The sequence below is a fragment of the Aptenodytes patagonicus genome, chromosome 1 (genome assembly GCF_965638725.1).
Source record: "Aptenodytes patagonicus chromosome 1, bAptPat1.pri.cur, whole genome shotgun sequence".
In the NCBI taxonomy this organism is placed as follows: Eukaryota; Metazoa; Chordata; class Aves; order Sphenisciformes; family Spheniscidae; genus Aptenodytes; species Aptenodytes patagonicus.
The window spans coordinates 13,297,791-13,311,303 of record NC_134949.1 but is presented as its reverse complement, the minus strand read 5'-3'; the positions used below and the strand labels follow the sequence as shown (position 1 = coordinate 13,311,303).

At 37.6% G+C, this 13,513-nt stretch overlaps 1 protein-coding gene across 5 annotated transcripts in view; it reads right to left on the bottom strand.

The window, feature by feature from the left end:
• GSAP (gamma-secretase activating protein) overlaps positions 1–13,513 on the bottom strand; it is a 48,881-nt gene that overhangs the window by 26,249 nt on the left and 9,119 nt on the right. For 3 of the 5 annotated variants that reach the window (XM_076364247.1, XM_076364239.1, XM_076364257.1), the window contains exons 5-13: positions 13,098–13,154; positions 12,875–12,963; positions 12,399–12,468; positions 11,270–11,319; positions 9,853–9,957; positions 8,857–8,916; positions 7,542–7,585; positions 6,335–6,420; positions 1,713–1,790 (exon numbers count right to left, since the gene is read on the bottom strand). In XM_076364247.1, the coding sequence (XP_076220362.1) occupies positions 1,713–1,790; positions 6,335–6,420; positions 7,542–7,585; positions 8,857–8,916; positions 9,853–9,957; positions 11,270–11,319; positions 12,399–12,468; positions 12,875–12,963; positions 13,098–13,154 (639 nt within the window). The remainder of the gene's footprint in view (positions 1–1,712; positions 1,791–6,334; positions 6,421–7,541; positions 7,586–8,856; positions 8,917–9,852; positions 9,958–11,269; positions 11,320–12,398; positions 12,469–12,874; positions 12,964–13,097; positions 13,155–13,513) is intronic. The other 2 variants (XM_076364267.1, XM_076364276.1) reach the window with 1 other exon arrangement.

Sequence of the window (13,513 nt, the reverse complement as noted above, 5' to 3'; positions counted from 1 at the left end):
GCTCTCAAACCTCCTCAATCTCCGAGACAAGTTGAAGATTAAAATAACTAAGGAGACAATGATGCCCTCCAAATGGCCATGCTGCAATATCCTAAAGGCTGAATGGTGTCATGATCAGGATGCTACTTAATAGTGCATGAAAACTCAAGATAAGACAATAGATCCACAGTTTACAGGACCACCAAGGAAAAAGGTAGATCATGAGCCATGCTTCAGCCACTCATCCAGGACTTTGATTCCTGACCCTAGCAGAGATACGCTTTATCTATGCTGCAAAAAAAAGAAAAAAGTGAGACCTCCAAGACCAACGGCAAAACTACAAATGAAGGGGTATCTAAAACAAATAGTTTTTCACACGAGATACCGACTGAAGTTTGCTTGCAATGAGTCAGTATACTCGTGATCACCACCCTGTTACTTGCCAACGCAAACACATGCAAGCTAATACCAGCACTGCAGAATACACTTCCAACATCGTGACTTTTGTGTTTATGCTACATCAAGTGACTGCTTTAACAGGGGGCGGGAAGCTTCCTTCCGAGTTTGCAGATGCTGCAGCACAGACTGAACTCCTTATATGTCTCCAAAATGTGGCTTATGGACCTGATATACCACTGCTTCTGTGGGTCACCTCAGGACCAGTCTTAAAATTCTCTCATATGACTGATGAATCTTACATGAATCCAAACAGCTCTGCACCAAACAAATCCATTCCATGAAGGTCATTTCAGATGCAGCTGGTCAATGTCACCATATTTATCCTCAGTTTCTTCCTGGTACAGATAGGGAGGTACAAGGGCCACGGTTGGCTCCAAGCAACACAACCACCCTTCAGCTACACATCAAGTACACCTGGGGAAATCAGCCCTTCACAGCAGTACAATGCAGAGTGCTGCCACACCCAGAATGGACTTTTCCAATTTGTTAATGCCTTCAAGAACACAAAAATGCAGTTCATTCAGTCCCACAACGTTCCAGCAGCAAAGCAACATGTTAGTGCAGCTCTGACATATGAAAAGCTTCCTGGCACAAGAAAGCAAACGCTTAAAGTAAAAGAGGTATGTTGTCCACTTGAACATGGTTACTCTATACTATGCAGCTTCTCAATTGGGAAATAATTCGCCTCTTTCCTCCATGTATCAAATGAGAAAGATCTTGCTAATAACAATGTGTTATTCTGATCAGAATAAAACAATGTTCTTTATTCTTTTCAAGGAAAAAAAGGGTCTTAAAATTAAGAGCTAGAGCACCACTTACATAGCAACTATTCTTACAGTCAGTGGGTGTTGCACCTCTTGCTGTGAAAAATGACACATTGAACTGGAACTCTAAACAGACATTCAAGCTAAGAGCTGTTGGCTCTATTTCCCATACAAATGCCTTATGGCATAAGTACAACACACCTGCAAGCTCACACAGATTTCAACAATGTTTGTGCTCAGCACACCGGAAAGTCTGCCTAGAAATAAGGGACCAAATTAACAGCCACTCATGAGGCCACTGGTTTGAAGCTACTTGTTCAGCATCAGGCAGGAAGTCTACAGCAGGAAAGTCAACTTTGCAGCTAAAGGCAGCTGCTGTCTTTAAACACCAGCCACAGTAGTTTATTGTCTGCACACTTTGGTAGTTGTTTGTTTTGCAAGGCATTCTATGACTCTTTCAGCAAAGTGACATTCTCCAAAATAAAGCATAACTTAACAGGTTAATCTTACCTTTATGTAAAAAATATATGGAGTATGTTATTTCATCAGGAATATCAGAGGCTAGACTACAACACACACACAAGCCTCCTAAAAAGACAAAAAAGGAAAAGAAAATTCACTTGTCCACCCAAATACCTAGATATCTCTACACTGCACAAAACTAAAGCAAGACTGTTTCCAATTAGAAACTAAAAATAATCTCTCAAAAAAGGTAAAGATTACAGAAATATATATCACATATCTCTTAACCATCATTTACCTAGCGAAACACAAAATAAGAGAGAACAGAGAGGCAACATAGCACAATGGAAACCTGGGTTCTGACATGGCCTGTCCTACTCTTTAGGAGAAGTACATTTTTAGCCCTTCCCAGTAGAAATCATGCTTGCAGCCAGAAAACCGATCAAGCCTTTCTCTCCACAAGAGAGAAATCTCTAGATATTTTCTGTTCAGGGACTGTCAAATATGCACAGAACAACATAGTAAAACACAGTTTGTTTGCTTTCTAAGTAATTTCATATTGGCAGCAGCATGATACACTACTAGAGCTTTCTCACATGAGAAATGATAGTCACTTCTCCCCTTTCCAGCCCAAAGAGCCATTAATTCCTTTTCTAGGAGAAAAGTCAGTCCTCAGCACAAGCTTATTTCAGCCAAGGTACTCTGTGCAGGAATGCTCCCCCCTCCCAGCCTAATTCTAAATCAGACTGATACCGTTTTGACTCCACTGGATGGTAGCCCTCTGTCCATCTCTTATGAAAACTTTAATCCACTTACTCCAATGCTTTGGCAAGCTGCTTTGGCATTCATGTTAGAAACAGCTTCCAAACCACATTATCCCAATACAGTTGGGAAAGCTGGGCCACAACTACGACCATACACCTTTTACCTTTACTGAAAGTTTATCACTTAAAAGAAAAAAAAAAAGAGGTAATACTAATACAGATACTGTTCTGTAAAAAAAGAGGTTTATGTATACAAGGTATACAGAAAAATGCACAGTACAGAAAAAGCACAAGTACAAAAAAAGCACAGCTACCAAGGTATTTTACTTGGTTAAATGCCTCGTACTTCAGACCACAAGGCCGTACCATAGCTGTGATACAGATATGGCTGAGGTACTTCACATTCTGGGGAAGGTAAATACTTTCTTTTGAGATGCAATTTTTTTTTCTGCGTATTCTTCGCTGATTGAACATTGTTTGATACAGTTTTGCTTGGATATTTGAGTCATTCAGACAACAGACAGGGCATTTTGCCAGAGCACTTGGCATCTTTCAGAGTATGCATAATTTTTAAAGTAGCAGCATCAGGACTCATGAGGAAGACTGGAAACGCTCCAGCAACCCACAATGCTGTTTTATTACCAACAACTCCCTTCCAACACTGCAAATTTCTTTCTTGTATGCTGGAGGCTAGTGTATACACTGTTCTGTAAATTGTGCAACATGCAAGTGAGTCTGTTCAGATTGACGTGTCAGTGGGTAATACATGCAAGCTGACCACAGAAACAGTGGCTATGGGGGACTATATTAATAGGACATGCATCTTTCAACTCTAGGATACTGGTCCAAATGTCAACAAACATACAAATAACAGAAAATATCAAATGGTGCTTCATTAATACAGATAGAAACACGACAGTATCAGATCAGCAAGTGTCCAAACAGTGTTACATCTGATACCATCTTGGCAATCCCATTAGAGCAGCCAGAGACTGAGAATATAAGACAAATTCCTTTCCTACCCTTACCAGTGCTCTCTGCAAATTAGAGCTGGGTTATGCTGATGCAGGGAAAGCTTGTTATCCTATTGCACCTATATGGTAAGCGTTTCATGTGAAGGCAGAACCAGGTCTTCTACACTGTCCACTTCAAAATCATCTGCAAACAGTAAGAGCTGTAGCTAAATGCCACAAGGTGAGAAGACTCACGTGAAGATATATTTGGATGGACTCTTACCTTTTCAGAAATAAAAGGGAAAAAAAGATCTCAACCGCAACAAAGTGAAAAAAAAGGAAGCATTGAAAAATTAAGTTCTACTCATACAGGGTAACAGCAAGTTACTACATTCAGCAGAATTAGGGAAACAACAATTACAACTCTGCCACTTGATAAATAAACATCATACCACTGAAATTGTAAGAGTCACCTATGAAGACATGAAGTTTTCATTAAGGAACTTTAACCTCAAATTCCTCATTTCTGTTCATGCAGAAGCGTAAGACATAAGGCTGTACCAACATGGCATCCGAGTGTCACAATTCAAATACAACATTGCACCAGGGCTTTTTGTCTAGTTGTACTGGCTTAGGAGTGACTTGCCTCGCCTAACTTCAGCCATCCAAACATCTCTCATTTAGACTCCTATACAGCAAATGAAGAATTATGGATAGAAGTAATCATCCTCTGGAGATGCCTATTTCTCTCTGTATAGTCCAGATGCTTAACTTTTAGGCAGGTAAAGTTAGGTGACGGTAATCCAGGGTTTATTGTCAATCTTACTGCCTGCATTTTTTTTAATACTGAGCAAATTTAACTGAAAAGTACTTCTAAAGCACTAAAAGAAAACGTAACAGCCCAGTGTTGTTTAAATAACCACTGAATTCTAGACATACAAAGTTAATTCTGAGACTAGAACTGCTTGATCTCAGCTAATCTAGAAGTACATAGGGGGTTTTATATGGACACATTTTGTCTGTGCTGAGTCTAAGGAACAGGGCTACTTTTCTTCTACTGCGGATGTTTGAGAAAGGAAGAGTGATTTCATTCAGAGTTCAGATCGGCAGTAGCCAGTAACAGTTTTATTAAATGGGAAATTGCATGGAATATTCCATTTTGAAGTTATGCCAATTATTCTTTGCCAGAGATGTCCGAATGGTACAAATAGGGATATCGGCATTAATGTTTGAAGCATGCTAGCAGTTCCACAGAAGGCATAGTCTGCACCCCAAAAAGCTTGCAGTCCAGTTTTGTCAATCACCATAAACAAGAGGCACAAAAGGGAACTTTAGTGTGATTACCCACAGTGTTCTTCAATAACTTGATATGGTCTCAGCGACAAAACCATTTGCTCCAAACCATGTTACTCAAAATGGGTTGTGCAAAGTAATCCTCAGTTTAAAACAACATTCAATGAAAAGCCACATACAATAATCTCATTTAGTAAGTGTAATTGTCAAATTATGTGTTTTACATTAAGCACAATGAAAAGCACCATGTGAAAGGTTCCACACAGAATTTAAATACTGTGTTACCAGATGGAAAAGAACATTTTACTTCAGGGTAACCAAACAACAGTCTTGTTGGAGGAAGACTGAATTTCATCCTAAACTAAAAGGGGGTGCTTCAATCTGAACAAACCCTAGAGAAGCATAGGTTTAAGAGGAAACATACATATATATACACAAATGAATAACATTTTCCATTATTGGACAGGCTGTTTGTATACGAAATAGTCTGTCTTGCTAACAGAGAAAAAGTAGCCTAATCTACATTTGGTAGATAGAAACTTGGCTTTCTCTTATTTCTAATTCCTTCCCTCTAATCTTTGTAAGCATGCTGCCTGCCTTGGTAAGAAAAAAAAGAACGTGTAAGGAAACTGTATTTCACCTGATTTGCATTAATGGTCATTTCAATGCAACTGGCAAATACCTCAGCAATTCGCCCATGTGCATAGAGCACACCTTAAGAACTGAGATGTAAAGCTACTTCTGCAACACATCATATCCCTATACAACTCTGTAGACTATTTAAAGGTTAATCAGATACCATCTCTGCTTGGCAGTATGGTCTAATTTAGAAGCTGAAAACGCAGGCATCTGATGAACAGATGCCTCTTGAGACCAGTTTTTAATCAAAAAAAGCTCATAGCATGCCTTAGGATGCAAGGATACTCCTAGGTTTAAGGACCATTTTAGGTTTAAGTTTAGGGAATCATATATATACACTAAACCCTTAAGTATCACATACTAAGTTTAGTATAACATACTTGGACTTTCTAAGTATCACATACTAACAGCAATATGAAGCTCTTAGAATCTGTATTGCACATGCTCCGTTTATGCATGTCCACTCTTAACACAATTATATACTATGTCAGATACCCACACAACAGACCTAGCCAAAACCTTCCCTGAATTTACTTTCTAACACATTTTTGGTCAGCTTTAACATTAAATTACTCTACTGTAATACACAACCATGCTTTGGTACCACCTGTGTTCTGAAACTAGCAGAAGCTACAGTGTGCTTAGACTGAGATATTTCACCATATGAGTGCATGATACCAGTTCTTTGAAGTTGGGCTATCAGAAAATTGCCGGGTGACTTTCATTGTTAGTGTTGATATAGAAAACCCTAGGTACTCTTCAGCTTAACTTGGAATGCAGCTTTCAGAGGGTAAAAAAAACTTAATAAGAAAAATCAGTGCACAGTTGCCTTCTCCCTCTCCTCACAGTTACCTGTCAAGTATACTCTAAAGGAATAAAAATCACACTCACACAAAAACCACACAAAAAATAGAAATATATATATAATGTCTTATGAAGAAATTTAGTAATCAGTTATGATTACACTGCATGGTAATTACTAGTGGAGATTGTTTTGACAATACTTGTATTTATTCATTACCTGCTTTACTTGTAAAAACCCGAAGATTCAAAGATCTAGATGCAACATCTTGGTCTTGACAGTAATCATACCCAAAATTCACAAGTCTATGAACAAACAAAGATCACTAAATAAATCACTTCTTCATCCACAGAGGTTCATCACAACACAAAGATCACAAGAACAGTCACTATGTAATCAAAACATACTAATTAAATTATAATCAAATGTTCTCTAATGCAAGTTAAATTAGGCTTTAACCAATCCACTCAATGCTGTTAGAAGTGAGAATCCCAAGACTGTACACTGTTATCAGAAACCAACAATTTTGATTACACCTGCAAACTTCATATTCATTTACTCCAGCATTGTCCGACCATTCGTATATTTTGAAGTGAAAGCAAGTTCTGGTGAAGTACTGGAAATCCAAACACTCATCATACCTGTGAACTCAAAGGCTTTGCAGCCTAACTCTACCATTCTTATTGTCTGTAAAGCTACATTTTAATCTGCAATTAGGCACACTAATTTCAGCGGAAATACTTGAAAAGGAAAGCACAAAAATCACACTCACATGGAACTTGTTATACCATGGCATTCTTTTTCAGTCTCATGCTGCCTGTGCTTTAACTGGTTTACATATCTTTAAAATCTGCAAGTCCTATTTTTGCCATGCAGAACATGCAACAAAAGATTGTAGTCAGTCTGCTTTGGCTTTTTTATTGTTGGGGGGGTTTTTTTGTTTGGGTTTTTTTTCCAGAAAGGATTTTGATCCTATAGCGATTTTCCCCTAGGTCTTCTGCAATAATTTTGGGGGAAAAAAAAAAAAAAAAGAAGAAATATTTCAGACAGCTCTTACAGGAGTTGGATTTTTCAGTACTAACTGCAAGAGGATACACTACAACATGCCCAAGATTAAAACAAATTCATTTAAATAGGTAAAGAATATTCAGAGGAAGGATGGTTTAACCTATAGCTAGCTCTTCAGACAAATAATTTTAAAAAATGGCACCAAAAAGCAGTCAAGGATTAAATTACATTTTACAGCTGACCCTGATGAAAATGAGAGGAACTGGAGATTTGGACACAGTGTTCTTGTTATTCTTATGTGCCAGTACCATGTAGGCAACTGCAAAGATACTGTGGTTCAGATGAATTTTACTTAGGTTTGTAAAACATTACCTTATGTATTAAAAGGAAAGCAAACCAAAGCATTTTAAAAACTTACTTTAATTGTGTGTCATTTACAGAAATATCCAGGTGTGATTCCAGCTGTTAACCAAAAATGAAAACAAACCTGTTATTTAGTGAGGTCAATATACTATGATTAATATTTCAGATCAGTAAAATGTGTCAAACACATATTTCACCAGATTCAGTGTTTTAACAAAGTTTATTTACCCCCCTCTAATCCTTACAGTCACCCCAAAAAACATAAAATAGATTCTTTTAGAAAAAAAGAAAATAAATTATGAGATATTTAACCTCCTGCATTAAAGCAAGTTTCAGCCACTGGGGCAAAAGTCTAGTAACAATTACATGTTCAACAGTTGTAATTTTTATGTTCTGCTCTCTGCATTTTGGCCGCAACAGATTTTCTTGTCTCCCTTAAAACTGACAGAAAATTATTATGTGGTTTTGTGCTGGTTTTGGCTGGGATAGAGTTAATTTTCTTCACAGTAGCTAGTATGGGGCTATGTTTTGGATTTGTGCTGGAAACAGCGTTGATAACACAGGGATGTTTTCGTTACTGCTGAGCAGTGCTTACACACAGTCAAGGCCTTTTCTGCTTCTCACACCACCCTGCCAGCAAGTGGGCTGGAGGTGCACAAGAATTTGGGAAGGGACACAGCCGGGACAGCTGACCAAAGGGATATTCCAGACCATATGACGTCATGCTCAGCATATAAAGCTGGGGGAAGAAGGGAGCGGGGGATGTTTGGAGTGATGGCGTTTGTCTTCCCAAGTCACCATTACGCGTGATGGAGCCCTGCTTTCCTGGAGATGGCTGAACACCTGCCTGCCGGTGGGAAGGAGTGAATGAATTCCTTGTTTTGCTTTACTTGCGTGCACGGCTTTTGCTTTACCTATTAAACTGTCTTTATCTCAACCCATGAGTTTTCTCACTTTTACTCTTCTGATTCTCTCTGCCATCCCACCGGGGGGAGTGAGCGAGCAGCTGTGTGGTGCTTAGTTGCTGGCTGGGGTTAAACCATGACAGGTTTCTTTCTCTAGTGCATTCGATAACCGTGCTTTTAAATACTTGAGTATAAGATCAGTATAATGTCATGAATGTCACTTCTAGGTCAATATCTGTGCAACTCCACTGAAGTTACCTGACTGTGGAGCAATCTGAATCTGACTGAATACATTCTTGAAAAGAAAATAATAAAAAAAAACCCACACAGAAAAACAAAATGCAGGTTTTCCTCTGCAAAAGTTCCAATAATGGATGACACTGAAACAGACCTCTGTATCAGTGCCTGGAACACATAATTACATCCCACCCAAAACCATTGTATAATAAAATACTCATGACTTACTATTGAGTTAAAATTTTCATCAGGATAAAACTGGACACATTTTAAAGTACTCTTTGATTCCTGGAATTAAGAGGATGTGTTTTGTAACTGATAAAGTAGAAACCATATCATATAGACTGAAAAGCGACTGGATACTCCACACCGTTCTCCACACTCAACCCACTTTGCTAACAGATATGCAGAAGTTAGGGGACAAAAGATGACTTTAGAAACCACATATAACCCCCCACAATAGCACTATGACATGCTTCCTTCCTGTCCCAGATCATTATCTGCCAATCATCTATAATTGCGTGGGCCCTCACTTGAAGCACAGCATTACATGTCTCACACACACACATATTCTAGAAAGTTAAAAAAAACGTTTTCCACAACTACCTATATGGCAAAAGGAACTATATCTTATTTTGGTCAGTTCAAAAAGGGTATCTCAGAAACAGGAATACGTTTCCCCATCACAATTCATTTCCTGTTATTTCCTAACACTCATTTTTTGGTGGCTAAGAAGAGTTAAGAAAAATCAATTTTCATTTATGTAGAATATATCAAGTGCAAATAGTCTCCCAGACAAAACAAAAAAAACACAAACTCAGAGTTTCAGCATTTCTAGTCAAGAACCTGCCCTCATTTGGTCACTCAGTAAGTCTGTATACAACATACTTTCTAGATGTGAACTCTCTAGAACAGAGGCATTATACTCATGACAGTTTTTGATAGGTTTAGATCCTTTTGAATAAAAGACCTTTTTAAAGCCAAAAAACCTAACAAATCCACCCTTTTTTATAGAAAGCACTAAGATCACCAGTCTTCTTGCCATTTACTATGCATAAATAGCAGTTAAGGCAAGTCTGGCTTTTGCTTTACGTTATTTGAGACAGGAATAAGACAGACTACTATAATGAAAAACAAACTCACATTATTATTACCCCACGCACTCAAAACTTTACTGTCATGAGACAGGCAGGAAAAAAACTACTAGAATGACTTTCATCTCACCTTTGGAATAATGTAGAAGAGCCTTTGTTCCATCATATCCCATTGTGCCCAAATGAGATCATCTGCAACTCTGGCTCTTGGAAGCTGACCTGAGTTTTGAATCACCTAAAGGGAAAGAAAGAACATTAGAAGTCGTCAAATAAGGTGCTATAACAATTACGCAGTCTGTGCTTTAAAGAGAAAAGCAATGACAGAAGAGGCGCAAACACTAAGGTGCTTGGAGGGAATATGCTACTTGTTAGCCGCACAAAGTCCACCTTTGTTGTGTGCAAGGTGCTCAGTTTAAAGAGTTCAGAAGCACAGTTTTCAGGGTACACCTACTACCACATATTTTCTTTGAGATTTCCTTGCTTGCAAGAAATTCACCACTTAAGCAGCTCAAAGTGAACAAAGAAAAACAGACAGCACTCTTCATCACACAGAAGGGAAGAGGAGTAAAATACCACAGTCAGTTCAGAACCAGCTACATCAACTATTGAAGAAATATGCGCTAGCTCCAAAAGGGATTTCTGTCCAAAGTCTCAGCCACATGATGGAGAGTACTGGCAGTAGGGAAAGGGCTAGAATTGTGGAAAACTGTTGGGATTGTATAAATGCACTCTTGAAAGATGGAGGGAGATTTCACGTCAACCAAAACAAATCCGTTTGTTAGAAGGACATCAGATTGATCTGTTTTTTCTGATCACACTCTTAGTCTTTACTCCACTGCTGTAGTCTAGCATATAAAACCCATCTGCTTTAAAAGCAATGATAAACTTTGAGAAAACCGTTAAAGACTTCAGAGTGACTGAAAATCAGGACCTTAACTTTTTCTTTCCAAGCCCACATTTGTCTCCATAAAGCAAAACACTGGCTTTCGTGACATAACTCTTTACTATATTAGATGTATGTTTATTAATAATAAGTCTTTTAAGCAAAACATCTACAATTTGTTGAAGACAAATTCATGTTAAAATCTGGAAAAAGAGATGAGGGGAAAAGGAGATTGGAACATTGACAGTACTTGGAGAGTATCTAAGTTTTATGTCTTTTGTTTGTTTGCTTGTTTTTTAAATGAATCCTTTACTGGGACACACAGACTCCCACAAAAGGCAAAGTTAGGAAGGTGACTCTGCAAATATTTGAAATGGTTTAAAAATGTACATACACTATGTTTACTCCCAAATTCTAACATACAGACACATTCAGCAACAAACAAAATAGAATATAATAAGTAACTTTGCTCATAGATTACACAGTATACAGGTTTTTCAATCAGCTTTGTGGTTAGCTGCATAAGCTGCCATGCTACCAATACTTTCTTTAATGTACTTTGTGTTGCCCAAGTATAAAACTACAAAAACAGTTAGCTAAAATTACAGATGTTTAAACTTTCAATTAAAGCAAAACTCAGAACCCAAGATTTTTCAAGTCTTACCACTTTGTGTTCTTCTTCTGCAACAACATGAATGTCAAATTGTTCAATATCTTTAAAATATATTAAAAAAATCATTACAAACATACATTTTTATATGCTTTTATACAGCTTATTAAACAATCTCACTTCTTAGAATGCTAGAAGAACACATTAGGGCCAGAAAAGTTCAACTCAGTGTAAGGGGAAATCTGTGATATATGAACACAGGTGCCTATGCAGAGACCTGGACTCTCTTCCTTTCCTGCGCCAAGGGTGGCCGCAGCCATATCGCCTCGCGGAAGCGGTTCTCTGCCCACATGAGCGCAGCACCATCACAAGAGTGCTAACTGTGCCAAACCAAGACAAGGAGCACACTTAGAAAGACAGAGCATGCAGAGCTGCATGCCTGTGCCTGAGACTACACCCTAGCCCTGTTTCACTTCCTAGCATGAATACCACCTCACAGTCCTTTCCCACGCAAAATTCCTAAAAGTTATTGGTAGTTTGCTTGTGCAAAGGGTGCAAGATTCACCCAGCAGATGTTATGTTTCTGATATAGTTCACAGCACTATGTGAATGTATTAGGACGTGAACTCTGCCCACCTAAGTTCAGCTACCTAAAGACTGGTGTCTAGCTTCACAGAGGAGATTTCCCATCTCTTTGGAGAGGCCTACGTGATCTCACTCTATAATAAGACTGAAAGGCAAGAGGGATAAACAGCCTCTATCCATTCCCTCCCATTAGATTAGGCTGAAGAAGTGAAAGTATCTCAATCCAAGGAACTATTGTCCTATTTTTATCCCACTTGTCACGCATTAAATCACAAACCATCTCTCATAATCAATTGATCTGCTCTGAATTTATATATGCAGCTATAAAAGTCTATTTTAGCTTTTTTAGAAATAAAGATAATTGATGAAGCATGAACTAAGTAAATAATTGCAGTCAAAGCTGGCTATTCTGCTAACATTGAAAAATATCCCATTAAATTATACAGTTTTTCAAAGACATTCGGAATACCTAGAATAGCTCACAACCTTTTTTTTTTCCCCTCTGTTTTTTCCCCAATAAAAGTCTACCAAAAATATAATCTATAACAATCAACTTAAAGTAAAAGAATGACAACGTACTTTCAAAATATTAACTCACATTTATCTTCTGAAACTAGCAAGAGATGACTTTCTGTAGAAGTATTTCTGCCTTCAACTGGATAAAGAAACTATACAGAAAGTTTCACAAAAGTAAGTAAATAACCAAAGTAGTTTAGAACACTTATCTAAAATGGTTTTTTATAGCTGGATATTTACTTATTTTTTAAATTGACAGGCACACTAATGATAATTAATTAATAAAAATAGCTATTATTACAGATGAATAGTCACCAATCACTATAATTGCAAGCTTTGGGGGACTGAAGAGAAAAAGAAATAGCCTTCATGTCGGAGAAATATTCTACATCAAACATTTTATGAAGTTTCTCAGTTTTTTCATTCTAGGAAGAAACACGGGCACACTATCTCTGTAACAGCTGCAAGATAACATGAGATATTTCTGCACTCAACCACTTTTTCTCTCTAGCTTAGTGGATTAAAAAGGTTTATATTTAGATAAGTTGAATAATTTACCTGTACTCGAACACAGCTATCCACAGCCTTTAGGACTCTCACATTATTAATGGGATGAATTTCAATTAGCAAGGTTAAATACTTGGATACTGCAAAGAGAATGTGTTTTAGATAACATCCTTTTTTATATGCAATTTTGTTTTCTAAACAGAAATTACATGGGGAAAAAAAAGCAAAAGGGTACAATATTTTGAACAGTATTAAAACAATCCATTTGTAGTACCTGACTGTAATAGCCGACTTACTCTTTCTTCCTCTGTATATTGACGGAAGCTGACCGCTAAGAAAAAAAACAAAACACAACCACAGTGAGCATGCATTTTTGATATTAATTTTATTAAACATTCTTGGAGAGCAAGCATCACAATTTTTTTTTTACCAAAACCATACTTGTTAAAGGAACAACAGAAGCTCTTCTAGATGTAGGAGGCATGTATAAATGCAGGAGGGGGAAGTGGACAAAGGGTCAGTGTGTCTTAGATTTTTGTTTTAATAAAACAGCAACATCATTACAGCTGTGTCTTTATGTTGTTACCTACATTATTTGGTGATGGTTCCACTGAAATGCATAGACTGCTGTGGGCAATATATAGGTCAAAACAGATTTAAGTAATTCTAGACCCAAATGTATCATCCTAC